The sequence below is a fragment of the Pan troglodytes genome, chromosome 14, assembly GCF_028858775.2.
Source record: "Pan troglodytes isolate AG18354 chromosome 14, NHGRI_mPanTro3-v2.0_pri, whole genome shotgun sequence".
In the NCBI taxonomy this organism is placed as follows: domain Eukaryota; kingdom Metazoa; phylum Chordata; class Mammalia; order Primates; family Hominidae; genus Pan; species Pan troglodytes.
The window spans coordinates 45,493,779-45,521,513 of NC_072412.2; the positions used below are offsets into that span (position 1 = coordinate 45,493,779).

At 43.4% G+C, this 27,735-nt stretch overlaps 2 protein-coding genes across 16 annotated transcripts in view; one reads left to right on the forward strand and one right to left on the reverse strand.

The window, feature by feature from the left end:
- Positions 1–980: 980 nt before the first annotated feature.
- Positions 981–2,991, reverse strand: LOC112205258 (uncharacterized). Its single transcript, XM_063792148.1, has 2 exons — positions 2,606–2,991; positions 981–2,437 (listed from the first exon to the last, which is right to left on the reverse strand). The coding sequence occupies exon 2, from the start codon at positions 1,926–1,928 to the stop codon at positions 1,221–1,223; it is 708 nt and encodes a 235-aa protein (XP_063648218.1). The 5' UTR covers positions 1,929–2,437; positions 2,606–2,991; the 3' UTR covers positions 981–1,220.
- The window catches only part of SLC25A30 (solute carrier family 25 member 30), a 29,726-nt gene continuing 3,500 nt past the window's right edge, over positions 1,510–27,735 (forward strand). The window contains exons 1-11 of one of the 15 annotated variants that reach the window (XM_063792142.1): positions 1,574–1,637; positions 8,011–8,216; positions 8,469–8,587; positions 10,875–11,022; positions 13,968–14,062; positions 15,533–15,618; positions 17,567–17,662; positions 18,736–18,860; positions 20,872–21,010; positions 22,605–22,685; positions 23,942–26,641. In XM_063792142.1, coding sequence (XP_063648212.1) covers positions 8,524–8,587; positions 10,875–11,022; positions 13,968–14,062; positions 15,533–15,618; positions 17,567–17,662; positions 18,736–18,860; positions 20,872–21,010; positions 22,605–22,685; positions 23,942–23,983 — 876 coding nt within the window. In that variant the 5' untranslated portion in view covers positions 1,574–1,637; positions 8,011–8,216; positions 8,469–8,523 and the 3' untranslated portion in view covers positions 23,984–26,641. Of the gene's footprint in view, positions 1,707–8,010; positions 8,217–8,468; positions 8,588–10,874; positions 11,023–13,967; positions 14,063–15,532; positions 15,619–17,566; positions 17,663–18,735; positions 18,861–20,871; positions 21,011–21,885; positions 22,069–22,604; positions 22,686–23,626; positions 26,642–27,735 lie in introns of those variants that run through there. The other 14 variants (XM_054665302.2, XM_054665301.2, XM_063792147.1 and 11 more) reach the window with 14 other exon arrangements.

Genomic DNA, 27,735 nt, shown 5'->3' on the forward strand with positions numbered 1-27,735 from the left:
CCTCCCCTCCCTTTCCTTTCCTTTTCTTTCTCTCGCGCTGTCACCCAGGCTAGAGTGCAGCAGCTAGAGTGCAGCGGCGTGATCTCGGCTCATCTCAACCTCCACCTCCCAGCTTCAACTGATTTTCCTGCCTCAGCCTCCCGAGTAGCTGGGATTACAGGTGTCCATCACCACGTCCGGCTAATTTTTGTACTTTTAGTAGAGATGGGTTTTCTCCATATTGGTCAGGCTGGTCTCCAACTCCCGACCTCAGGTGATCTGCCCGTCTCGGCCTCCCAAAATGCTGGGATTACAGGCATAAGCCACTGCGCCCGGCCCCAGTTATATGTTTAAATCATGAGTTCACGGCCCGGTGCCGTGGCTCACACCTGTAATCGCAGCACTTTGGGAGGCCGAGGCAGGCGGATCACCTGAGGTCGGGAGTTCGAGACCAGCCTCACCAATATGGAGAAACCCCATCTCTACTAAAAATACAACAATTAGCCGGACGTGGTGATGGGCACCTGTAATCCCAGCTACTCGGGAGGCTGAGGCAGCAGAATCACTTGAACCTGGGAGGCGGAGGTTGCAGTGAGCTGAGATGGTGCCATTGCACTCCAGCCTGGGCAACAAGAGTGAGGCTCTGTCTAAAAACAGAACAAAACAAAAATATACCTGGGTATGCTTGAACACAAACACTGCCATACCGTTAAAAATGTTATATATTAATATATAAATAAATATTTACATATATGTATATTAGATATATATGTAAAGGTTTCTACTCATAGTACGGTTCTTTTAATTTTTTGTTCTGTTTGGACATTTTCTTTCTTTCTTTTTTTTTTTTAAGAGGGAGTATCACTCTGTCGCCCAGGCTGGAGTGCAGTGGCGCGATCTTGGCTCACTGCAACCTCCGCCTCCCGGGTTCAAGCGATTCTCCTGTTTCAGCCTCCCGAGTGGCTGGGATTACAGGCGCCCGCCACCAGGTCTGGCTTTTTTTTTTTTTTTTTTTTGAGACGGAGTCTCGCTTTGTTGCCCAGGCTGGAGTGCAGTGGTACGCTCTCTGCTCACTGCAATCTCCGCCTCCCAGGTTCAAGCGATTCTTCTGCCTCAGCCACCCAAGTAGCTGGGATTATAGCGCCCGCCGCTATGCCCGGCTAATCTGTATATTTTCAAGCTAAAAGCTGGGGTATAAAAAAAAAAAAAGGGCAAGTTTACTTCCATCCAACTGTGAAGGTTCACGGGGGCACCGTGAGAAGGTTGCCCCGTGCGAAGGTTGCTTTTCCACGGTTCTCGATGCGTTCCCCAAATTTCTCTTCCACCTCCCAGTCGATATCGGAGGCCACATCAGGTGTCACCGAGTCCCGGGCAGCTCCCTCCTCAGGCAGCGGCAGGGGAAGATCCTGAGGGGCACTTGGGACGGGCCCCGCCCCTCCGTGTTCCCATCTGGGGCGGTCAGGGGTGTGGCTAGTGCTGGCAGAAACCAATGGGAGCTGAGGAGGTCGCGTGTTTGCGCGGACGGGGCGGGGCGGGGCTGCGTGCAGGCTCCTGGGTCCGCCCCGCCCGCGACGGCATTTTTTCCTTTTCTCCAGCGGCCTCAGGTTCTTGTTACAACTGAGTCCGGGTTGGAGGAGGTGCGGGGCCGCTGCCGCCAGGTAAGTCCTGGCCCGTGCCTCCTCCCGCCGGCCCCGCTTTCTCTGCGGCTCCTGGAACACGGGCCTGGGGTAAGGTTGGGCTGCGATTTCCGAGGAGCCTCCTTTGCAACCGGGCGTGCTCGGGGCTGCCTGTGCTCTCCACTTCGCAGGCCGGGCCGGGCTCGGCGGGGCGCGAGGTTCCGGGGACTGGGGACAGGGCTCTGCTTCTCGGGCTGCTGCCTCCTTGGGTCGGGCCGGTGCCGCGGGGCCCCCATCGCTGTTGGCGTGGGGTGATTCCTGTTCCAGGGTCATTCAGATCCGAGTGCGAAGCCCGTCCTGGCATCTCCGCGTCTGCACACGAGCCCCGGGCTTGCAACCCTGCTTGTGCGTCCCTCCCACTCGTGGGTTCATTCAAACGGCAGCCTGAGCGCCCGCGAGCTTCGCACTCTGGGAGAGGGCACACCACATTCGGAATCACTCGTGGCACACAGGCTGGGAGGAACTTGCCTGGAAAGTTAATGTACCTCTGGGTTTTGAAGTCTTTCTAGGTGCAATTTCATGTAAAGCAGTTGCAGTGATTAGCATTTTTGTTCTGCGCAAGAGTAGCAAACAATGTTGGCACTGCCCTGCGGATTCGGCTTGCGGTGCTACTTGGGTAGTGAGAAAGTTGAAAGGCATGAATCTTGCTTTTGGCTTTGCCGTTGCGAAGCTTTGTGACCGCGGGCTCAGTTAATTAACGTGAAACGAGATGATAATTTCGAAGATTTCTTTTAAACCCGGCTTTTTGTAAGTCTGTGATGAGCTTAGTTTTCCTTCTGCACCTTTAAAAAGAATAGGAAATAGGAAAAGTTCATGAAAGGGCATTATTGAAAGGGCAGTCGGTCCAGCAAGGAACAATAAATGTATGAGAGTACGTTAAAGGCTGTGCAATTACAGTTTTAAGACTTAAGACTAAAAAGGGAACAGGAAGTAAAACTGAAAGAACTTACCAAGAATTAAATAAGAGAAACGGCTGGGAGCGGTGGCTCAGGCCTGTAATCCCAGCACTTTGGGAGGCCGAGGCGGGCAGATCACCTGAGGTCAGGAGTTCGAGACCAGCCTGGCCAACATGGAGAAACTCCGTCTCTACTAAAAATACAAAATTAGCCGGGCGTGGTGACGGATGTCTGTAATTCTAGCTACTCGGGAGGTTGAGACAGGAGAATCGCTTGAATCCAGGAGACGGAGGTTGCAGTGAGCCGAGATCATGCTATTGTACTCCAGCCTGGGCAATAAGAAGAAAACTCCGCCTCTAAATAAATAAATAAGAGAAACTTGGAAAGCGTTCAAAAGTACGAACAGCTAGTATTATATTTAATTACCTCCCTTTACAGCTGTACACATGAGGTCAGGTGGGTGAAAATAAATACTAAGCAACCATGTAAGAGAAAATGTAGACAGGATGTGTAACTTAGCATATATCCTAAGTGTAGGGAGAATCCTTTGAAATTCTTAATTCGTATAGACAATTTCATTCAGAAAACTTGTTTTTAACCTTTATTTATTATTTGGGACAGGGTCTTGCTCTGTCACCCAGGCTGCTAGAGTGCAGTGTCGTGGTCTTAGCTCACTGCAGCCTTGAAGTCCTGGGCTTATGTGCCCCTTCCACCTCAGCCTGCGGAGTAGCTGGGACTAGAGTCGCGTACCACCATACCTAGATAATGTTTTGGATTTTTTTAGTAGAGGTGGTCGTCTCATTCTGTTGCCCAGGCTGGTCTTGAACCCCTGGCCTCAAGCTATTCTCCAGCCTTGGCCTCCCAAGTAGCTGGGATTACAGGTATGTGTGACTAGCCCAGCTAACATTTTTGTTGTTGTTTTTTTACTTTGTATTTTTCACTTTTTTTTGTATTTATTTATATATTTATTTATTTATTTGAGATGGAGTTTCGCTTTTGTTGCCCAGGCTGGAGTGCAGTGGTGCGGTCTCAGCTTACCGCAACCTCCGCTTCCCAGGTTCAGGCAGTTCTCTTGCCTCAGCCTCCCGAATAGCTAGATTTACAGGCGCCCACCACTATGCCTGGCTAATTTTTGTATTTTTAATAGAGACAGGATTTCACCGTGTTGGCCAGGCTGGTCTCGAACTCCTGACGTCAGGTGATCCACCCGCCTCGGCCTCCCAAAGTGCTAGGATTACAGGCATGAGCCACCGTGCCCGGCCTGTTTTGTTTTTAACTTTAAAAAATTTGGACTGGGCGCCGTGGTTCATGCTTATAATCGCAGCACTTTGGGAGTCGGAGGCAGGCAGATCACAAGGTCAGGAGTTCGAGACCAGCCTAACCAACATGGTGAAACCCCATCTCTACCAAAAATACAAAAATTAGCTGGACGTGGTGGCGCGTGCCTGTAATCCCAGTTACTCAGGAGGATGAGGCAGGAGAATCGCTTGAACCTGGGAGGCAGAGGTTACAGTGAGCTGAGATAGCACCACCGCACTCCAGCCTGGGTGACAGAGCGAGACTCAGTCTCAAAAAAAAAAAAAAAAAAAATTATTCAGCCAGTCACCAACAGCTTTCTTTCTTTCTTTCTTTTTTTTTTTTTTTTTTTTTTGTGATGGAGTCTCGCTCTGTCACCCAGGCCACAGTGCAGTGGCGCCATCTTGGCTCACTGCAACCTCTGCCTCCCGGGTTCAAAGCTATACTCCTGCCTCAGCCTCCCGAGTAACTGGGATTACAGGCATCTGCCACCATGCCCAGCTAATTTTTGTATTTTTAGTAGAGACCGGGTTTCACCATGTTGGCCTGGCTGGTCTCGAACTCCTGACTTCAAGTGATCCACCCTCCTCCACCTTCCAAAGTGTTGGGATTACAGGCTTGAGCCACCACACCCAGCCAACAGCTAACATTTTTAAAAATAAAATTTTTTATTTCCTCTGCTGGAAAATTCTATATTTATTCTGAATGTATAGAATTCCCTGCCCTGCCCCCAACCAATATTTTTTTTAACAGCCCTTGGAAGATAGTGTCTGCAAAGTACTATCTAGAGAAAGGGTCATGTGATCCTTCAGAGAAACCTTAGTTTGAATATTTGGTAGCTTTGACTAGGGAAAGTTACTTTTCTTCTCTGAGGCTGTTTGCTTAGTTGTGAGATGTGGATAATGATACCTCTTTCATAGGACTGTGAGGAAAATGTATAGCAGTGCCTAACAGCAGGTATTCAGGGATGACTGCTAGTGTTAGTATTACGTTCATAACGCAGCAAGGAGAAGTAAGGAATTACTGGGTTTTAGCATGGCTTAGAGAACATGGCTGTAAGAGGACTGTCAAATCAGAAGTGATCTACAGCCACTGCCCGACACTGGAATTTCTGCAAAGTTGTAATTCCTTCCCCGAGATGCTGCCCAGACACTATTGACTGCTAAGGACACATTAATCTCTCTAACTGTCTTGGCTTGTCAGCCTTGGGACTTCTGTAGATCCAGTTGGGATTTTTCCAAACAACTGTGTTTGGAATTCAAGGAAGTGTTTCACGAGACTTCCCTTCAGAAAGAGCTCCAAAACAAAGAAATGGGTTAGTTTACTGAACAGAGATTTCAGCCTAAGATACTTATAGCTCTGTCACAGCTTGCTGTGGCCAGTACAGCTTAGTGGACATATACTTACTTATTCCAGTTCTAACTAGAACCGTTTTCTTATTTGTGTGTGTGTGTGTGTGTGTGTGTGTGTGTGTGTGTGTGTGTGTGTGTTTGAGACAAAGTTTCGCTTTTGTTGCCCAGGCTGGAATGCAGTGTCAAGATCTTGGCTCACTGCAACTTCCGCCTCCCGGTTTCAAGCGATTCTTCTGCCTCCGCCTCCTGAGTAGCTGGAATTACAGGCACCCGCCACCATGCCTGGCTGAGTTTTGTATTTTTAGCAGAGACTGGGTTTTGCCATGTTGGCCAGGTGGTCTTGAACTCCTGACCTCAGGTGATCCGCCCACCTCGGCCTCCCAAAGTGCTGGGATTACCGACATGAGCCACTGCGCCCGCCCCCTTTTCCTTATTTGGATGTTTGCCCATGTACTACGGCTCTCTGGTTCGTATTTAAGCCAAATTATTCTTTTACTCAGCAAACATTAACTTGATAAGTTCCAGTAATATTAACTGCTTAGGGATCTAGTCCTACCTTTTGGAAAGGAAGAGAAAGGCCAAAAAGTTGTTTTTACCTCCTGACTAGCTAACTTTTAAAAATCATAATTGAATAGAAGTACTTGCTTATAGGATGCTGATCCAGGAGTGGATACTAATTTGTAGAAAAGTTTTATTGGTGGTACTTCTGAATGAATGGGCATGTGATTCATCCCACGTGATTGAAAACTATGAAGAAGCAATTCCATCACATTTTTAGCTCTAGTTGAGTATTTGCATATTAGTATTAACCCAGAGCCTCTGGATTTTAACCTAACCAACTGAAAACTTAATATCAAAACCGACAGAGGAAAAAGTAGCCAAATCTCATTAAAACTTAACTAGCTGGCCAGGCACGGTGACTCAGGCCTATAATCCCAGCGCTTTGGGAGGCCAAGGCAGGTGGATTACCTGAGGTCAGGAGTTCAAGACCAGCCTGGCCAACATGGCGAAATCCTGTCTCCATTAAAATACAAAATTAGCTGGGTATGGTGGCGCATGCCTGTGATCCCAGCTACTTGGGAGGCTGAGGCAGGGGAATCACTTGAACCTGGGAGGTGGAGGTTGCAGTGAGCTGAGATTGAGCCATTGCATTCCAGCCTGGGGGACAAGAGTGAGACTTTGTCTCAAAAAAAAAAAAAAAAAAAAAAGAGATGGAGTCTGACTCTGTTGGCTAGGCTGGTCTTGAACTCCTAGGCTCAAGCCATCCTTTCAGGAACTACAGATGCGTGCCACTACACCTGGCTTTGTTTTGCTTTTTAATCTGCAATCAGCTAGGTCTAAGAATGGGTTGAGGAACTTAGTACTGGGTGGTAAATGAATTATTGGATTTATTATTAATAGGTTCTTACAGTCTCTTACAATCTTAACTATTATATGAGTTATGAATTTAATAAGGCTAAGAATTACTTAAGTGCAGTTATTAAATATTTTCAAAGATAATAGGGAGATGAGAGGAGTCTTTTGGGAGAGGGCTTGCTCCTTAGTACTGAAATACCTAAAAACATACAGTGGTTTTCATGTTTCATTCTTACAGAACCTTCTATTTTACTCATTTGTAACTGCTATGAATTTGGTTAATATCCATAAACAAGGAATAATGATTAATAGATTTATTCAAGGTGCCCGATGGGGGGTCCTAGTGTTGGAAACTGATATTCTGGGCAGTGGTGACTTGTGGTAGTCCTCTCCTGGGAAAAGGAGACTTGGGAAATTCCTGAACACAGGCAAAGTAAACATGTTGGCATATTGCTTGCCAATAATGACTGAAAAGTTAGAAATTTTATTTTAAACCAACAGTAGCTATAGTTGATAGTATATATACAAAAGTATTAGTCATATGAGTCTCCTGTTAATGGGTGTGAGGCCACATTTACCAGCTCTAATTACATACAACTGCAGAACATGTCATGAATGTGAAAGGCCTTAGCTGTGGCACATAAGTACATGTCACAGTGAGCAAGGTCTTATTATGGAAAAGGAAGATGGAGGGCAATATTTGTGAGTGTCTTTAAAATATATATGGCTTAATGCCCACAATAGGCCTACAGCTTGACATTTATTTAACTTAGTGAATAAAAGTATGGATGTCCCCCTAATTGGTTGTGTTGCCTGCTGTGGTGATGATGGTGTTGGCGAAGAAGAAAACCGAGACTCAGGTTAGCAGGAACTTCTCTAGGAAGGGTGTGGGGTGGCTGTGACCCCAGAGTCAGCCTCTTTCCTCATGCCAAACTGCCTCACAGCTGGTAACGTAATAAGGCTAAGAGAAGTGAGCCGATATTTATAGAATGTAGACTACAAGTAGCCTGTGGTGGCTGGGCATAGTGGCTCTCACCTCTTTTCCGAGCACTTTGGGAGGCTAGGGCTGGAAGATTACTTGAGTCCAGGAGTTAGAGACCAGTCTACAAAAAATAAAACAATTAGGCGGGCATGGTGGTGTGTGCCTGTGGTCCCAGCTAGTTGGGAAGCTGAGGTGGGAGGATCACATGAGCCCAGGAGGTTGAGGCTACGGTGAGCCATGTTTGTGCCACTACGCTCTAGTCTTTGTGACAGGGTGAGACCCTGTCTTAAAAAAAAACAAAAAAAGAAGTAGCTTGTAATTTTAAGTAATTGTCATTTTACCTTATGACACAAGTTTGCAACATTTGTCTGCTGCAGTGCACCTGAGGGATGTGATCCCCACCCCCCCAGTAAGGACTCACTAAGATAGCAGTGAACGAATAGCAAATACTTTTTTTTTTTTTTTTGACACAGGGTCTTACTGTGTTGCCCAGGCTGGTCTTGAAATCCTGGGTTGAAACAATTCTCCTACCTTGGCCTCTCAAAATGCTGGGATTACAGGCGTGAGCCATCATGGCTGCTGCAAATACTTATTGCATGAAGAATAGATTTAAGATAAAATAGACTTCCCAGAGAACAGCTTCCGCTGCACTACACTGAATACATACACGCATACCAAGGTATCAAAGTAGCTGATTACTTCTTGAGGTCACAGTACAAACTAAGATCACTGATAAAGTAAGATTGGAAATTGTTGATTTGAGGTTGAGGAAATAGGAGTGCTTTGCTTTATTAAGGGGAGGCTCCCCTTGGGAATTGCTGCAGGGGTTTTGGTGATAGCACTCTCCAAATAAAACCTAGGGGAAGAGTTTGGAGAAGAAACTGCCTGTGTGAGAAGTTACAGCTTGATAATATCTTATTGTTGTGTCCAGGAAAAACTGCACTGGAGGCAATGTTTCTATAAATCAAAGAAGAGACAGTGTGAGAATGTCAGCCCTCAACTGGAAGCCGTTTGTGTACGGGGGGCTGGCCTCCATCACTGCTGAGTGCGGTAAGGACCTGAGGGTGGTGGATCACGTAGCCTGCTGTATGTGATGGTGTTTGATGTGAATGTAGTTCAAGTGTAGAATGTGAGATGATGAAATGTTTGTCTCAGAATTCAAAATGTCTGTTAGCTGGGTGTGGTGGCTCACGCCTATAATCTCAGCACTTTAGTAGGCTGAGGCAGGGGAATCTCTTGAGTCCAGGAGTTCGACACCAGCCCGGGCAACAGAGTGAAACCTCACCTCTATTAAAAAAAAAAAAAATTAGCCAGGTATGGTGGCACAGGCCTGTAGTCCCCGCTACTCGGGAGGCAGAGGTGGGAGGATTGCTTGAGTCCAGGAGGTCGAGGCTGCAGTGAGCCATGTGTGAACCACTGCACTCCAGCCTGGGTGACAGAGTGAGACCCAGTCTCAAAAAAAAAGAAAGTTTTCTTTTGGTAATGCTTTTTAAGACAAAATAGTCATTTTGGCTGCTATTAGCAGTTTAGGGTTCGAAGTTTAGTGGAGAGAAAGTTGATCCTATTGACCAAACACAAGTTTTTTAAAATTTTTTGTTTTGAGACAGGGTCTGGTTCTGTTGCTGAGGCTGGAGTGCAGTCGTCTGATCTCGGCTCACTCCAGCCTCTGCCTCCCGTGCTCAAGCGGTCCTCTCACCCGGGTCTCCCAAGTAGGTGAGACTACAGATGTGCACCACCATGCCCGGCTAATTCTTGTATTTTTATTAGAGATGGAGTTTTGCCACGTTGCCCAGGCTGGTCTCGACTCCCAAGCTCAAGAGATCCACTTGCCTCGGCCTCCCAGAGTGCTGGGATTATAGGTGAGACTACAGATGTGCACGACCACGCCCGGCTAATTCTTATATTTTTATTAGAGATGGAGTTTTGCCATGTTGCCCAGGCTGGTCTCGACTCCCAAGCTCAAGAGATCCACCTCCCTTGGCCTCCCAAAGTACTGGGATTATTACCGTGCTCAGCCTCAAACACAAGTTTTATGAATCATTTTTGGATTGTGTCTGTCCGTTTTCCTTGTCCTTTCCCCCAGCTTTGCCACTGTTAACCTGTTTGGCTGTAAAGAGGTTTGAGAAGCTCAAGGGTGTTCCCTGAGCCAGATGAGATGGACTGTAGTTATCTAGTCACTTTCTGATGATGCACATTATCCAGTTCCCATTTGTGACTTCCTCATCGGTTGGGTTCCACATCAGATCCTGTTTGTTTATTCTCTGGAGTCATTCATTCAGCAAACACTGATTGAGCAGCTGTTGAATGCCCTGTGCTGGGTTGGGGACACATCATTGCTTCCAGGGCTCAGTCACTGCTGTCCAAGGATAGAATACTGCCCCTGTGGGACTGGGGAGAATTGAGGCCAAGGTGGGTAAGCTGGATGAGCCGTGGTAACCACCCACTCACCAGCTTAGGCTCTCTGTGCTGGTGGGCTTTCCCGTTGACACAGTGAATCAAGGTTACTGTCTGAGGATGGGTTTTATATATTTGGGTGGACTATTTGTTAGGTACAGTATTTAACATATTTATCTGCATTATCAGATTTATTTTATTTTATTTTGGAGACAGAGTCTCACTCTGTCACCCAGTCTGGAGTATGGTGGCGTGATCTCGGCTCACTGCAACCTCTGCCTCCTGGGTTCAAGCAATTCTCCTGCCTCAGCTTCCTGAGTAGCTGGGGTTACAGGTGCCTGCCACCACGCCCAGCTAATTTTTGTATTTTTAGTAGAGACGGGGTTTCACCATGTTGGCCAGGTTGGTCTGGAACTCCTAACCTCAGGTGATCCGCCCACCTCAGCCTCCCAAAATGCTGGGATTACAGGCATGAGCCACTGTGCCTAGCCAGATTAATTTTAGACTATAAAACACTCTCCCAAGTGGAAAACCACTTTAGAAAATGAACTTTTTTTACCTCTTTGTTCACATTCAACCCCATATTAACCTTCATTTATATACAGAATAGTAACTTATGTTTTTCAATGGATTTCCTGTTTAGGTAAATCATACCATGTATTTGCTTTCTACAACAGTGCAGCCTACCCAAATCCTGTGTAGAATAAGATGAGGTATAAATAAAAAGATAAAGAAAGGAAAATATATCTATGCATTTTTTGGGTTTTATTAATCTTTTGATTCCTCAATTTTTAAAAATATAAACAAGATTGCAAAGTGCCATTTCTTAATCACTTTCTTAGTTCATATTGTAGTCTGAATGTTTCCTCAGTAATATATCACTACGTATCCTTTATTTAGTGGAATTTCCTTTTATTAAGTGAATTTCTTTTTAAATTTTAAGGTACATTTCCAATTGATTTAACCAAGACACGGCTCCAGATTCAAGGCCAGACGAATGATGCAAAATTTAAGGAAATTAGATATCGAGGAATGTTGCACGCATTAGTGAGGATAGGCAGAGAAGAAGGGCTGAAAGCACTCTACTCGGGGTGAGTAGGCCTTCATGCATTTCTGTGTCACTGTTCACTGTTTCACATGGGTATAGACTTCAGACCAAGACTGCACAGATCACAAGTAAAAAGTTTGAGGTGTGTTTGAAAAGAACAAATAGCATGATAGATTTTTCACTTTTAATTTCAACTCTAATTTCTAAGTATATATATTATGCAGCAGATGTTTTGGTGAAACTGTTTTACTATATTCAAGTACAGACAGACAACAATAAAAAATTATGTTTGTTTAAAAACATTCTGTTCGGTTTTTCATGCTTTGAAAATAGCTCTTTTTCTTAGATATTCTGAATTAAGGACGTTTTTGCCATAATGAAAATTATATGATGTTGATAAGAGTTGCAGTGAACTACTTTCCAGTCTTTCAGTATTTAATGAACAGTATTCTGTAGGCACTGGATAGTGAGTGGGACCTATATCAGAATACCTGCAGGAACAGAACGTGGACAGCCTCATGCCACGCTAAGCATCTTGATTTTCTCCAGTATACCACAGCACAAACTGGTGACCCACAGCCCTGCCATGGATCCACCAATCCCCAAAGGTTTTTGTTTTTTTAATTGAGCCAATATTTTAAAAATGAGAAATTGCACATAAAAATCTGGGACTCCATCTTCTTGAGAGAAATCAACATTAGGCCCACATTCATTCAGTTACGACAGTAGTAGCTGGGGTGAAGGATACTGTCTCTGGTTTACAAAACCTCTGTCACTCACATAGTATATGTGTGTGCAGTTCGACCCAGCCTGGATCATTCACTCATGGCATCTGCTTTCTTGGTACCTGTCAGCATTTGAGTTTGCTATATCTATGGCAGACAGAAGCCACTGAAAGTGTTTAAGTAGGAGGATGGACCTGATCAGCTTTACATTGTAAACATCACCTGCCTGCCATGGAGAGAAAGAATTAAGAGACAGGGAGCACTAGAAGCAGGGCTGTCATGTAGGAAGACTAGATGAGGATCTGAATTGGTTTTGGGGATGAGGAAAAAGAAGACAGGCTAGAAAACTATTTAGGGTGTAGGACTGATAGCACTACGTGACCTAATATGAGGTTTCCATACATGAAGCGGGTAGAAGGGAAGGAGGAGCCAAGACTAATGTCTCAATTGGTGGTTTTTGCCAGTGTGTAGCTGGAGCTTCCGTGTCCTGGTTTAGGAAACACAAGAGGAGAGATGACTGTTTGGAGAAGGAAGAGAAGTAGTTCAGTGTGGGACCCTATCTGAAGGTATACACAGGACATCTAAATGGAGAATCTCGGAAGATTGGAAATGTGTCTTTGGATCCATGTTGGAAGCATGGATTTGGAGTCATCAGTCTTTTATTTTTCATTTATTTATTTTGAGACAGGGTCTTGCTTTGTCACCCAGGCTGGAGTGCAGTAGCACAAAATGGCTTACAGCAGCCTCTACCTCCCAGGCTCAAGTGATCCTCTCATTGCAGCCCCCTACATAGCTGGAACTATAGGCACAACAAGCCACTGCACCTAGCTGCACACACACAAACACACACACACACAATTTTTTTTTTTAGATGGCGTTTCACTCGGTTGCCCAGGCTCACTGCAACGTCTGCCTCCCAGGTTCAAGTAATTCTCCTGCCTCAGCCTCCCGAGTAGCTGGGATTACAGGCACCAGCTATGACAACCGGCCAGTTTTTTGTATTTTTAGTAGAGACGGGGTTTTACCATGTTGTCTAGGCTGGTCTTAAACTCCTGACCTCGAGTGATCCACCCGTCTCGGCCTCCCAAAGTGCTGGGATTACAGGTGTGAGCCACCGTGTCTGGCGCTACTTTTATATTTTTTATAGAGATGGGGTTTTGCCATGTTTTCCAGGCTGGTCTCAAACTCCTGAGCTGCAGTGATCTGCCTGCCCTGGCTTCCCAAAGTGCTGGGATTACAGGCATGAGCCACCGTGCCTGGCCAGCCTTTAGATGGCAGTTGAAGCCTTGGGAGTAGGTGAGCTCACACAGGGAACATGTACAGTACGGAGAGAAGAAGCATAGGATAGATTTCTGGGGAACCCCAGCAGACACAGGTAGGATGCTGTAGAGAAAAGAAAAGAAGTCAGAGGGGGTGATGCTACAGCAGAACAGGGAGGAGACAGCTACAAGTAGGACAAAGGGTAAACAGTGGCACACACTGCAAAGAGCTTATACAAGATCCTACTTGAAAAGCCTCATTTAACTTAGCAACAAAGATGTCAGTTGGTCACCTTGAAGAGGGGAGTTTTGAGGGTGAGGGCAGCAGAAACCCTGATTGCAATTCAAGAAGGAAGTGGGGAAATGCAGAAAGACACCTGGGGAGTGTCGATGCCACAACGTGGTTGTGGTTTGGAGAGGATAATAGGACAGGCATATCGGATGGAGGAAAGTAGGCTTGTTTTTCCTGATTCTGTCTTGAACTTGTTCACTTACATTTTCATTGAGAATAAATATGAGGGGCTAGGCTTTCACTTAGTGAGCTAATAATTTGCACATCTGGACCCACCTGTGTTTTTGTTGGATTTTGAATTTTATGAAATCGTTTTAGAGGCCGGGTGCAGTGGCTCATGCCTGTAATCCCAGCACTTTGGGAGGCCGAGGCCTGAGGTCAGGAGTTCAAGACCAGCCTGACCAACATGGTGAAACCCCGTCTCTACTAAAAATACAAAAATTAGCCAGGTGTGGTGGCGGGTGCCTGTATTCCCAGCTACTCGGGAGGCTGAGGCAGAATCGCTTGAACCCGGGAGGCAGAGGTTGCAGTGAGCTGAGGTCAAGCCATTGCACTCCAGCCTGGGTGACAGAGCGAAACTCCGTCTCAAAAAAAAAAAAAATTGTTTTAGAGAATGTAGTTTGATTATGGATGGCACTCTGCATGTGGGTTGCCTAGCCGATGTTAAGTGATTTTTAGATTGCTTTTGTCCCTTTGTACATTGGTTTAACAGGATTGCCCCCGCGATGTTACGCCAGGCATCCTATGGCACCATCAAGATAGGCACTTACCAGAGCTTGAAGCGACTATTCGTTGAACGCCCAGAAGGTGAGTGGGGAATCTGTTTTCCACTGTGGACAGGAGGTTGGTTGTCTGTCTTTTTATTCAAGTGGTTTTGGAGCAGGTTTTCTTCAGCTTATTTGTGACTTTCCTACTGCTACAAGAACTCTGGGTGTAAAGTCTTAGTTAATTGTGCTGAAAACAAGTTGGTTATCAACTCAATTGAGGGGAGAAATAATGAAAAGGAACCATCTCTGCAAACATTTTAATTAGTTGTCCCCATCTCCAAAATGCCTAGACCAGGGGATGTGTTGTTACTATTCCATCCAACTTAAAATTTGCTAAAATCATATGAATTGTCATCTATTTTTCAGGAAAACAGTGAATACATTTCTTAATATTAACAACACTGAATGCTAATACTCTGGCTTTTTGGTTCTGTGGCTTTGTTTTGATCCATAGAACTGTCCATCTTCATCTCTTTTCACAATGGGATGAGTACCAGACACTATTATGTAAGAGTGGTGAACAAGAGCTAAGATGCTTTGGAAATACTTCAGGATATTTCAAACTAAATACATACGATGTGCTTTAAAAACTTTCTGTGCCAAATAAGTCGTCATGTTATCTCATAGGAATTATTGTCCTAACAGATATAGCTCATCTTAATTATGATGGTCTGAATTTATACATAAATGTGAACTGGGGCTGGGTGCGGTGGCGCGTGCCTGTAATCCCAGTGCTTTGGGGAGGCTGAGGCGGGCAGATCACTTGAGCCCAGAAGCTCCAGACCAGCCTCGGCAACATGGTGAAACACCATCTCTACAAAAAATACAAAATATTAGCCAGGCGTGGAGGTGCACGCCTATAGTCCCAGCTACTGGGGAGGCTGAGATGGGAGGATCACCTGAGTCCAGGAGGTCGAGGCTGCAGTGAGCTGTGATTGTGCCACTGCACTCCAGCCTAGGTAACAGAGTGAGACCCTATCTCAAGAGAAAAAAAATAAAATCACATTTAGATATCAATAAATTTTGCAAAGCAAAATTCCTTCATTAGTGAAATTTCTAATCCTTTTAAAATTACTTGATTCATGAAACATACTTTTATTTTTTTGAGATGGCGTCTTGGTCTGTTGCCCAGGCTGGAGTACAGTGGCGTGGTCTTGGTTCACTGCAACCTGCACCTTCTGTGTTCAAGTGATTCTCCTGCCTCAGCCTCCAAGTAGCTGGGATTACAGGCAGCTGCCACCATGTCCAGCTAATTTTTGTATATTTAGTAGAGACGGGGTTTCACCATGTTGGCCAGGCTGGTCTCAAACTCCTGACCTCAAGTGATCCACCCACCTTGGTATCCCAAAGTGCTGGGATTACAGATGTGAGCTACCATGCCCGGCCTGAAGCATATGTTTTTACATCTTAAGGTGAACAAGTAATGTGTAAATAAGTTAGACCTATAGTTGAGTTTCTCACGGGAAGAACTCTAAATATGTAGAGTCAAATAATGTGTCATTGTTTACAGATGAAACTCTACCGATAAATGTGATATGTGGAATTCTGTCTGGAGTCATATCTTCAACCATTGCTAATCCAACTGATGTTTTGAAAGTAAGCTGTGCTATCTGTATCTTATAGGCACATTCCACATTTTCTTATTGAGAACAACATTCGGGTAATGGAATCTGTGAATGTAACATCTGTGTATATGTGAATCTGTTTATAATTTAAGTGCCATGAAGACTAACTTTTAAAGGTCCATGAGGTGGGTTTTCCACTTATACAGATGAGCTCAAAAGCAGAGCTCATTTTGGAGACAAAGATTTCGGTGATTGAGGAGAAAAAATTATTTAGGCTTGGACTGCATTTCATTTTCGTTTTTCATGGAAAATCTTCCTTGTTTTATTGGTTCATTAAATATAGATGGACTGCAAGTTTTGCACACATCTAGGCTGCTCATTAATGACTATTTTTGAATCCATCTTTTTTTTTTGAGATGGAGTCTCACTCTGTCGCCCAGGCTGGAGTGCAGTGGCACGATGTCAACTCACTGCAACCTCCACCCTGCTGGGTTCAAGTGATTCTCCTGCCTTAGCCTCCTGAGTAGCTGGGATTACAGGCACCTGCCACCGTGCCTAGCTAATTTTTGTATTTTTAGTAGAGATGGGGTTTCACCATCTTGGCCAGGCTGGTCTTGAACTCCTGACCTCATGATCCACCCGCCTTGGCCTCCCAAAGTGCTGGGATTACAGGTGTGAGCCACCGTGCCTGGCCTGCATCTTCTTTGTTAAATTTTATTTCAGGAAATACAGATGAAAAAATTTAATTAGTACAATTAGATTACATAACACATTAGGTGACCTTATTGCAAATACTAGGGATAGAGCATCTTTAAATCCTTTTTTGGAAGCAACTAATTAAATAAAATAAAAATTCGGCATGACTTACTTTTTGAACCCCACAGAATATTCCTTTCCTACTTCCCCTCTTTTCTTTTTCTGCCCCACTATTTAACTAGTATTCTATGCTTCTATCTTGTACCAGTTGGTATACGCCATGGTTAGAATCCAAATATGAGTAAGACAAGGACCCTGCCCTCAGAGAGCCTTCAATCTAATAGGGGATTCTGACAAGCATTACAGCCATCTGCAGTATTCTGGGTACACTACAGTTATATATGCATTGTAGCAAAGGGACCTCGTGGGTAAGGAAGGAATACAAGGTACCTTTGCCATAAGTTTACCAGTGTTGGGGTAAGAGAGCTAGAGAAAAATATTCGTACTCTCATTAATTTCTTAATTATATCTTAGGCCTTATGGGAAGGCAGTTCCTATATCTTGGTTTATTTTCCCATGTTAGTGTGGCAATAACAGTTCTTTTAGAAGTTAGTGGTAACGTATTTGCTCCCTAAACAAAAATAAGGTACACATTTTGTAGTAAAAAATCTTTTTTCATTCTTAAAAATGCAAAGAGCTACATCAAACATTCTTTTTATGTTGGAATCTTGGTCATGTGGATTCCACTAATTAAAGTGTAACAGAGTGTAACAGGTATCATGTGGCTGTCACTTGGCTAGCTCGCCTGCATACCTTTTGGTTCAGCTGGTTGGAGACTGTAGTGGCTTGGAGCAGCTAATTTAAGAACTATGCTTGCCTGTGCTTAGTGCTGCCAAGTACACTGGATAACTCATTAATTAGATTAAACCTTTGAAATTAACTTTTCTCTCACCTATATAGTAGTAGGGAAGTATGCTGTTTTCTATCCTAGAAAGACTTTTTTCACAAAAATCAGTTTCTTTTTTTGACATTTAATGAACTGCTGTACGTAGGACTCTGGACTCTCTTAGATGCTTTTTGGAGATCTCAGAGTTCCTAAGAATAAATTTTTATACGTTTTAGTCATTTTAAGGTAGCATCATAGCAGTATTTATATGACAGTTTTTTCCTTGCTAATGGTTATTAAGCAACTGACTGACAGACTGACTGTCAGAGGTATACATTGGTTGTGGGTGGGATTGTGGTAGTTTCTTTCTGATGTTGGTCTTTAAAATAATCTCTAGATTCGGATGCAAGCGCAAAGCAACACCATTCAAGGAGGAATGATAGGCAACTTCATGAACATTTACCAGCAAGAGGGGACAAGAGGACTGTGGAAGGTAAGCCAGAAGGATGGATCGAACTGATTTATTTAGTTCTTTTTTCCTTTTTTGAATTTATTTGTTCTATCACTTAATTTTAATCCAAGTGTCGTAATGGAGTAAGGGAAGAGGAGTGGCATCTTCTGCCCATGAAAATATCTTTCTTTATTTCCCTATCTATAAAATGGGAATATAAGGAATATGTCATGATTTTTTTTTTTTTTTTTTTTTTTTGAGATGGAGTCTTGCCCTGTTGCTCAGGCTGGAGTGCAATGGCACGATCTTGGCTCACTGCAACCTCCACCTCCTGAGTTCAAGTGATTCTCCTGCCTCAGCCTCCTGAGTAACTGGGATTACAGGCGTGCGCCACCACACCCAGCTAATTTTTGTATTTTTAGTAGAGATGGGGTTTCACCATGTTGGTCAGGCTGGTCTCGAACTCCTGACCTCAGGTGATCTGCCTGCCTCGGCCTCCCAAAGTGCCGGGATTACAGTTGTGAGGCATTGCGCCTGGCCTATGTCATGATTTTTAAAGTTGCTTTTGAATAATTTATGTATAAGATGTTGTGTGAAGGATAAGCACTTTTTTTGTTGTTGTTTGGTCTTTTGCTCTTTTTTTTTTTTTTTTTTTTATTCTTATGGAGAAGGATTTTAGGTTACAGTTCCATTGGGTGTTTTGATCCATACAATTTCATGGCTTGTAACTGAAGTCTGTGTTATTAGGCAAGCATGTGGTGTAGAGTGTTATTTCCTAGTATTCTAATGACTTGTCAGTTCATAGAATAGCCCCTAAAGATCATCCAGTGTGATCTCTCAGTTCATAGAAGGAAACTGGAGGCTCTGAGAGGTGACTTGTCCTGGCCAAAGTCTGGCCCAAGGTCATATAGTTAATGCCAGCATCAGAATTAGACTTCAGCGTTTTTGAGTTCTTGCTCTGTGATCTTTTCCGCTCTGTCACTCTACATTTCTGCCTCCCCAGAGGAAAAGATAAACCTTGATCATAGTTTATGGATTAGAACCTTTGCACATTTGCAAGGCTTGTTCTACAGAGGCATATCAGAATCATTTTTATTGTTAATATTTTTACCCAGGGTGTGTCCCTTACTGCGCAGAGGGCTGCTATTGTTGTTGGTGTGGAGCTGCCGGTCTATGACATCACCAAGAAGCATCTTATTCTCTCAGGCCTGATGGGAGACACTGTGTATACCCACTTCCTGTATGTTTATGGCTTTTTAAAAAAAATTATAGAAATTCTAAAGAAAGTTTATTATAAAAGTATAATATTCTTATATTTGAAAAGTTGCAATGCAGAAGTGAAGCAGGACCAGGTAGAAGTCCTTATTCCTCTACATAGGCAGCTGTTGTTAACAGTTTGATATGTATCTTCCAGGCGTTTTCTACGTGTATGCAAATATGTCTACAAAAGTGTATTATATGAACTTTATTACACAAATAAGATCATGTTTTACATTCTTTTATTTGCTTTTTAAAATGTAACAACAGGCTGGGCACAGTAGTTCACGCCTGTAATCTTAGGACTTTGGAAGGCCGAGGCAGGAGGATCACTTGAGCCTAGGAATTCAAGACCAGCTTGGGCAACAAAATGAGGCCCCATTTCTACAAAAAATTAAAAAGTTAGCTGGGCATGGTGGTGCATGGCTATGGTCCCAGCAACATGGGAGACTGAGGCAGGAGGATTGCCTGAGCTCAGGAAGGTGAGGCTGCAGTGAGCCTTGACTGGGCGACGGAACCCTAGCCTGGGCAACAGAGAAAGACCCTGTCTCTAAAATAAAATGCGATTTAACAACATATTCCAAATATCTTTGAGTGCTTACAGACTTCGTGTCAGTACTTACAGACTTTATTTATTTATTTATGTGAGACGGGGTCTCACTGTTACCCAGGCTGGAGTGCAGTGGTGTGATCTCGGCTCACTGCAACCTCTACCACCTGGGCTCAAGTGATCCTCCTGCCTCAGCCTTCCAAGTAGCTGGGACTGCCGGCGCATGCCACCACACCCGGTTAATTTTTGTATTTTTTGTAGAGCTGAGGTTTTGCCATGTCACCCAGGCTGGTCTTGAACTCCTAGACTTAAGTGATCCACCCGCCTCAGCCTCCCAAACTGCTGGGATTACAGGTGTCAGCGATTGCCGGCCTGGCCTTCATTTATTTTTAATAGCTGCAGATTATCACATTGTATGGATATATCATACATATTATCATTCATGTGTGTGTGTGTGTGTGTGTGTGTGTGTGTGTGTGTATATATATATATATATATATATATATATAATCATACATAATCCATTGGTGGGCAATGTGTGGAGACTGTTCTGATTGTCACAACCAGGGGGGAATACTACTGACATCTAGTGGGGCCAGGCCAGGGATATAGCTAGTGCTGAGGTTGAGAAACTTTGCTCTGGGTTAATTGATATAAAGTATGGTCTGTGGTAGTCTTGTGGGACTGAAAATATAGCAGAACCTAAGACCTTTGCGGAGCATTATAGTAAGGAGATCTTTTTCTTTGATATCTAGGAAATGATATAATTATGATATGGCTAGAATTACTCTGATGTCCACTTACAGGTAAATAGATGGAAAAGATCATCCTTGGAGGATTTCCTTTATGTTTTATGATCCTTTGACATTCTAGAATGTCAGGTATTCTTAGCTGTCACTGGGATTTATCAGATAGTATAATCGGTGCTAATATGTAAGCAGTTTATCAAGCTCTCTAGATATGGCTCTTCTTGACATGTTTCATGTTGATACATGTTAGTTTAACATAGTTTTGGGGCTGGGCATGGTGGCTCATGCCTGTAATCCCAGCACTTTGGGAGGCTGAGGTGGGCAGATCACTTGAGGTCAAGAGTCTGAGATCAGCCTGGCCAACATGGCGAAACCCCGTCTCTAATAAAAATACAAAAAAAATTAGCTGGATGTGGTAGAGTACACCTGAAATCCCAGCTACTTGGGAGGCTGAGGCAGGAGAATCGCTTGAACTTGGGAGGCAGAGGTTGCAGTGAGCCAAGGTCACACCATTGCACTCCAGCCTGGGCAACAGAGCAAGACTCGTCTCAAAAACAAAACAAAACAAAACAAAACACGAAAACCACAAACAAGAAAACCCCATAGTTTGGGCAGAAGCTGTTTTCTGCCTTTGATGGTGGTTGTAGCTCAGTGATGGTTAACTTTTTTTTTTTTTTCCAATGGTGTCTTTATAGCTCAAGCTTCACCTGTGGTCTGGCAGGGGCCCTGGCCTCAAACCCTGTTGATGTTGTGAGGACACGTATGATGAATCAGAGAGTGCTTCGAGATGGCAGATGTTCTGGCTACACAGGAACCCTGGATTGCTTGTTACAGGTAAGAGCAGATGTCTGTCTCTGCAGGGTTGTGAATTATATATTTTTTTGATCTAAGAAGTAACTAAATTATGAAAGCTACTAAAACTAAGATGAATGATGCTTTAAAGCCCAGAGATGTACATGTGTGAGACCATTTTTGCCACACTGTGCTTAGCTTTTATAAATACAATGTTGTTTTCTTTATACCTCCATCTGCTGTGAAAGGTGAGGAAATATTTCCTGTGATTATAAAAGAACTGGGTCTCCTTCCAAAATGTACTTTCTTCCTGTTGGGTCAAACTAGTATGAATATCCCTCATTCAGACATCTCTGTTAAAGGAACACATCAATCTTACTTTAATTCTCAGTTTAAATAATTGGGCCTCCTGTTTTATGAGTGGGTGAAAGGTTTCACCTGTCTCTGCCGCTAGATTGCCAGTAGTAGGATTAGGAGTCACTTTTTTTTTTTTTTTAAGGTGATATTTATTTATTTATTTTCAAGTTTTAATGTATTTTAGATTCAGGGGGTACATGTGCAGGTGCGTTACATAGGCACATGCGTAGTGGTGGAGATTGGGCTTCTAATGTACCCATTACCCAAATAGTGAGCATTACACCAGACAGATAATTTTTCAACTCTAGCCTCTCCCCTTTAGGAGTCCCCAGTGTCTGTTACTTCTATCTTTATGTCCGTGTGTACCCATTGTTTAGCTCCCACTTAAAAGTGAGAACATGTGGTTTTTGATCTTCTGTTTCTGTGTTAGTTTGCTCAGGATAATGGCCTCCAGCTCCATCCATGTTGCTGCAAAGAACGTGATTTCTTTTTTATGGCTACAGGGGCCACTTTTGTGGTTCCTGTTTTCCAACATGACACTAGCACATTTTATTCTTCAGGTGTTGCCTTAATGAAGCAAAGACACTTATCGTATTCATCCACCTGACATCTTGGGAAATAGTGGTACTCTGAATGATATCTCTACCACTATTGCTTCTTTATTTGTGACCTGTTCAGGAGCCCACATGGCACGGAAGCAACAGACCCTAATTGGAATTAAATCTAATTTTTTCCTCACTCAACACTGTTTATCTCCTTTGTGTGGAGTTCATTCAATCCTTTGTGTGGGGTTGTTGGGCATGGAGCCTTAGTCTTCCACCCACATAAGCCTCTAAAGAGCAAAGATTTCTTAGGCAGTCCTTCCAAACAGGATTTTATTTTTAAGAAAAATAAATCAGTCTGGCCACTAATTATTATTTTTTGAGATGGAGTCTCGCTTTGTCGCCCAGGCTGGAGTGCAGTGGCGTGATCTTGGCTCACTGCAAGCTCCGCCTCCCGGGTTCATGCCATTCTCCTGCCTCAGCCTCCCGAGTAGCTGGGACTACAGGCACCTGCCACCATGCCCGGCTAATTTTTTTTTGTATTTTTAGTAGAGACAGGGTTTCACTGCATTAGCCAGGATAGTCTCGATCTCCTGACCTGGTGATCCACCCGCCTCGGCCTCCCAAAGTGCTGGGATTAAAGGCGTGAGCCACCGCGCCCGGCCTGGCCACTAATTATTAATGCATTTGGCATAATTAGAAAGTTGGAAGTTAACTTTTTTTTCTTCTTTTAACAGACATGGAAGAATGAAGGGTTTTTTGCTCTCTATAAAGGCTTTTGGCCAAATTGGTTGAGACTTGGTCCTTGGAATATCATTGTATCCTTTTCTGTTGCAATAGATCTGAAAAAAGATACAGCTAAAGAATACTATTTGTATAAACTCTCATGTTATTAATTATAATTTAGAAGTAGGTTCTGATTATTTTGAGTTCCTCTGATGCTAAGAAGTCACTACTTAGTTTCTTTTTTAGGAAGTGTAAAGTCTCCGTGCTAGACACTGAATCTTGCTTTGATGGTGGTATTATTCAAAAGTAGTGATACTACTAAAAAGGTTTAGTTAGACTCTGTTCTAGAAGCTGAGGGTATTTACGATTTCAGAGAGAGAGAGAGGAGGATTGGCTTTATAGCCCTAGCCACCTTGGGAAGGATGTGGTCGGCAACAGTGTCTTAGAATGCTTATCTTAGAAAGTGCCTGAAGATAAACAGGAATTAGCTCCGGAATTGTTTGGCAGGCCAGCACGCTTCCTATGTGCCACAGTGGGAGGCAGGAAAGGAAAGGCAGTTAACTTTTTTTTTGTTTTTGAGACTGAGTCTTTACTCTGTCGCCCAGGCTGGAGTACAGTGGCGTGATCTCGGGTCACTGCCACCTCCGCCTCCTGGGTTCTAGCAATTCTCTTGCCTTGGCCTCCTGAGTAGTTGGGATTACAGGCACATACGACCACGCCTGGCTAATTTTTGTGTTTTTAGTAGAGATGGGGTTTCACCATGTCAGCCAGGCTGGTCTCAAACTCCTGACCTCAAGTGACCTGCCCCTTGGCCTCCCAAAGTGCTGGGATTACAGGCGTGAGCCACCGCGCCCGTGAGGCAGTTAATTAGACACTGAAGGGCAGAGTGATGAAGCAGGAATGCTGGCTTTTGCTGTCCTCTTGTTGCTCTTCATCAGCTCCTGCCTCCCAAGGAAGGATGCATAGTGGAAGCCTTTGAGGAGAGCTTCCCAGGGCTTGCTAACTCTCTCTCTCTCTCTCTCTCTCTCAAAAGCTTACAGTGCTGGAAAGTTTTTCCACCACAGCAAAGCCACAAAAGCTTATCAGCGTAGATGCCATCTCAGAAGAGGCTGATACCAGGGGATTTACATATCTCAGCTGTGATCTTTCTGTTCCAAGCTGACCTTGGAAGGCTTATGGGCAGATAGTTTGATGTGGTTAAGGGTGGAACCCCTTTTATTTAATCGTGTCCATAGCGTGGGTCTGCCTGTACCTATTTGTTATTAAGTGTGCCATTTGTAAGTCTGTTGTTATGCACTGGAGTTGTGAAGATGGCATTTTCTGTGTCATCTTTAACCCATAACCACAGTTCTTTGTGACATACGAGCAGTTGAAGAAATTGGATTTGTGACAAGCCAAGGCTGCATGAGACATCTTTCTGAAAATGGTAACTTCTGAAACAGCAAAGCTTCCTGTGTTTCACTCTGCTTCTCACTGCTTGGCTCATCACAGATTCTGGGATGTGAGCAACAGATGAAGACTGGGTTAGTTGAGATTGCTGTGTGTTGGCATTGGATGCTCTTCATCAAACGTTTAATGGCATAAACTAACATCCAAACACTAGTCTTTACCACTGAAGTGCCCTTCAACATCAAAGATAATATGTGAAATGCATGTTTCTTGCTAAAGAAAACTTGCAAGAAAATCAGGAGCGATGTATTGTTTTATTCAGGGAGAGTAGCTCCTGATGCATCTCAGCTCATGACTGAGAACATCAGACTGCTCTAGAAAAGCTCATTGGAACCATGGAATGGAGCCTCCGAGAAGGTGTTATGGTTTCTGAATTTCTGGGAGATTTTGCTCCTTGTCAACTGAAGAAATTTCATGTATGGAGACCTGGACTGTTCAACCCCAGGTATAAACGGTGCAGGAAATGGATCCTAGGAATATCGCACTGCTTTATCATTTCCTATTTTGGCAGGATCTTCCACTTATAATAAGTGATTTTAAGCTTTGAAGACTTGACATTTGTGAGAAATTGTTACAAAGTAATAATCTCTAAATTCGTGGTGGTGTTATGTGTTGGCTTTGAAGGTTGCAAGGTCTGTATTGGTGGGGGGTGTTTTCAAGCAGCTTAGGTTCTGTCTTAGGTCATGTTAGTAATTAGCTTTATGATTTTTAGCAAAGCATATGTATTTCTCAATGAGTAAAATGGGGATAATAACATCTATTGATGTGGAGGGTCAAATGAAGAACAAATAGTAGCTGCTGCTACTTGACTGGAAAGGTAAATGTGTTTACATCATGCTGTGGAACAGCTCTAAACAGTCTATGTAGAAGAGGGGCATGTTCTCATGGGCTTCTCATGGTAATTGTGAATGAAGCCCTTTGTTAAGGTCTTGTTGAAGAAAGAACACTGTATAAGTTCAGGCTTTAGTACATTTTCCTTAGCAAAATGTTGGTAGTGAATCAAAGAGTTGATTTTTCCAGGTTTCCAGTTTTTACTTTAGTTTATGTTGTGCCTGTCTTGGACTTTCTGTTTAGTTTGGATGGAAAATACCTGCTTGAAATTTTAAAAATGATTTCTTTAGTGCATCTATTTAGCTAGTTTCTGATAGGTGGTATGTAATATTTTCCCTTTTTCTTTCCTTCTATAGACACAATAAGTCATTCTCCCTCTTCTTTTTTTCTTTTTCTGTTTTCTTATTCTTTACTCTAACCTGCTTCAGAGAAAGAGCCCTCTTCCTTCTTGTCTTCATCTTAGTCTTTTCAAAATAAAAGATGACTGTGAGAACCCCAAGAACTTCCACTTCTGGGAGGCAGCCACAGGACAGGGAACATATTTATTTGGGTCTATTCAGTTCCCCCTTTGAGAACAACATTAAAAACATGTTAGCTGGGGCTCCAGGACATTCTCCTTCCACAGTAGTGCGGCCAAATTCCCAGTTTGGCCAGTCTCTTTGTTGAGACTGAATAGAAGGACTGCAGGTTTTTTTGGAGGATGAGATAATTTTTCCTCCCAGGCATTTTTCCCTTGCCTTCCTTATGAATGAATGGTCCCTTTGAATATTATTTCCAAAAGTGAGAGCTAAGACAAAGTCATCAAAAAGAGAGGATAACAGAAGGTGGGGGCGGGGGCGGGGTGCAGTGGGGTAGGGTTACCTGTTAATTGCTTAGACTCAGATGAAAGTCCAGCTCTCCCTGGGCAACCCTAGAGGGCAGCAGAGGACCCCAGAGCTCATTCAGGCCTTGCTGCTTGTTCTAAACTACACCTTAGGATTTTTTTCTTCTTTCCAAAACATTCCATTGATTTTATAAAGACTTTCTATAGAGAGGCTTTCACTTTTGAGTTCTTTGAGTTTAAAGATTGCTTTTCTTGAAACACTCTTTTATTAATGTAGAAAAATTTTACTTTTTCAAATATGCATACAATTTTTAAAACAGTAGAAGCAAATTCATTTTAATGACCATGTAAAGAGCGAATGTCAGACAGTATTCATTATTACCAGTTTATTCAAATTACATACATGTTCCTACCAAGGTGGAAAGAAATTCAAACCTCATGGTAAAACTTAAGCACGATTTAAGATAAAAGCATAGTATTTCTTCAGTGTAGACTTATTAAGTGCCTTATTGAACAGGATCTTAACCTGCTTTTTCTGTTTTTTTGAAAGAGTTAATGCAATTGTTGAAGCTTCTAACCAAGAAACAACTTAAGGAATTGGGAGACTTGGTCCCCTCGTTGTCAGGGTTCTGGCTATAAGTCCCTCCCCACCTTTGGGTTTTCTTAAATATGCCAAAAGGAATTCTAGTTTTTATAACCAATGGGTTTTTTTGTTTGTGTGCTTATGGATTTGTGTAATCATTGATGCTTAATGTTGTGGATTCATAATATAAAAAGTGGCTCCTGTCCTTTATATTTATTCATGTGCTAGAAATAGTATGCATTATATAAAGAGTATGAAGTTTTCATAAGCCTTTATATTTCAAGTTCTTTAAACGTTGGAATATGTGGCATAAGCCTTGTTTCATTTATTTAATAAACTGGAGTAATATATAATAATAAAAATGATTTCTGGTTATTTCAGATAAATAGAAACATTCAAACAAAGGCAAACTACATGGAGTCTAGAAGGCTGGAGTAGAAATAGTGTTGCAGCTGCAGACATTTCTCTCTGCATGGAGAAGTTGCTGGGATAATCTTACTCATTGCCTGGCACCTGTGTGATCCCCCTAACCCCCCCCCCCCCCCACCCCCCTCCCCATGTATGAAATACTTGGCAGCTCAGTCGAGGCCAGTGAACTTGATTTGAGGGCTGGCTTGGCATTCGAAATACCAGTGAGAGGATGTCAGTGACGTGAACTGTCAGACCCCCTCAGCCCTTCATACAGTGTTGGGTGTTGCTAGAGGCAGAAGCAGGGATCCTTGGTCAACTGTGGACCAGGCAGGGACACCTGGTTGGCAGAAAACAACCAGCTAACTCAATGCGAAGTGGGTTCATTAATCTTTCTTTTTACTTGAAAGTATTCTCTAGGTGCCTGTTTTAGCATGTGAATTAAACATAGTCGTTTATTTAAAAACTAACATTGGGGGCCGGGTACGGTAGATCACTTGAGTTCAGGAGTTCGAGACTGGCCTGGCCAACATGGTGAAACCCCATCTCTACTAAAAATGCAAAAATTAGCTGGGCATGGTGCCATGCGCCTGTAATCCCAGCCTCTCAGGAGGCTGAAGCAGGAGAATCTCTTGAACCCGGGAGGTGGAGGTTGCATTGAGCTGAGATCACTGCACTCCAGCCTGGGAGTCAAGAGTGAGACTCCATTTCACAAAGCATAAATAAATGATAAAACTGGGGAAAGAGGGGAGCTTTTTTTTTTTCTTTATTTTTTAGAGTAGTTTTAGCAAAATCGAATGGAAGGTACGGAGATTCCCATGTACCCCTGTCTCCTCCATCATCAACATTCTGCACCAGAGCAGTGCATTTATTACAACTGATGAACCTATTTGATGCATCATTGTCACTCAGAGTCCATAGTTTACAGTAGGGTTCACTCTTGGTGTTGTACATTCTGTGGATTTGGACGAATGTATAGTGATGCATAGCCACCATTATTGTATCATACAGAACAGTTTCACAGCCCTAAAAGTGGGGAGATTGGCCT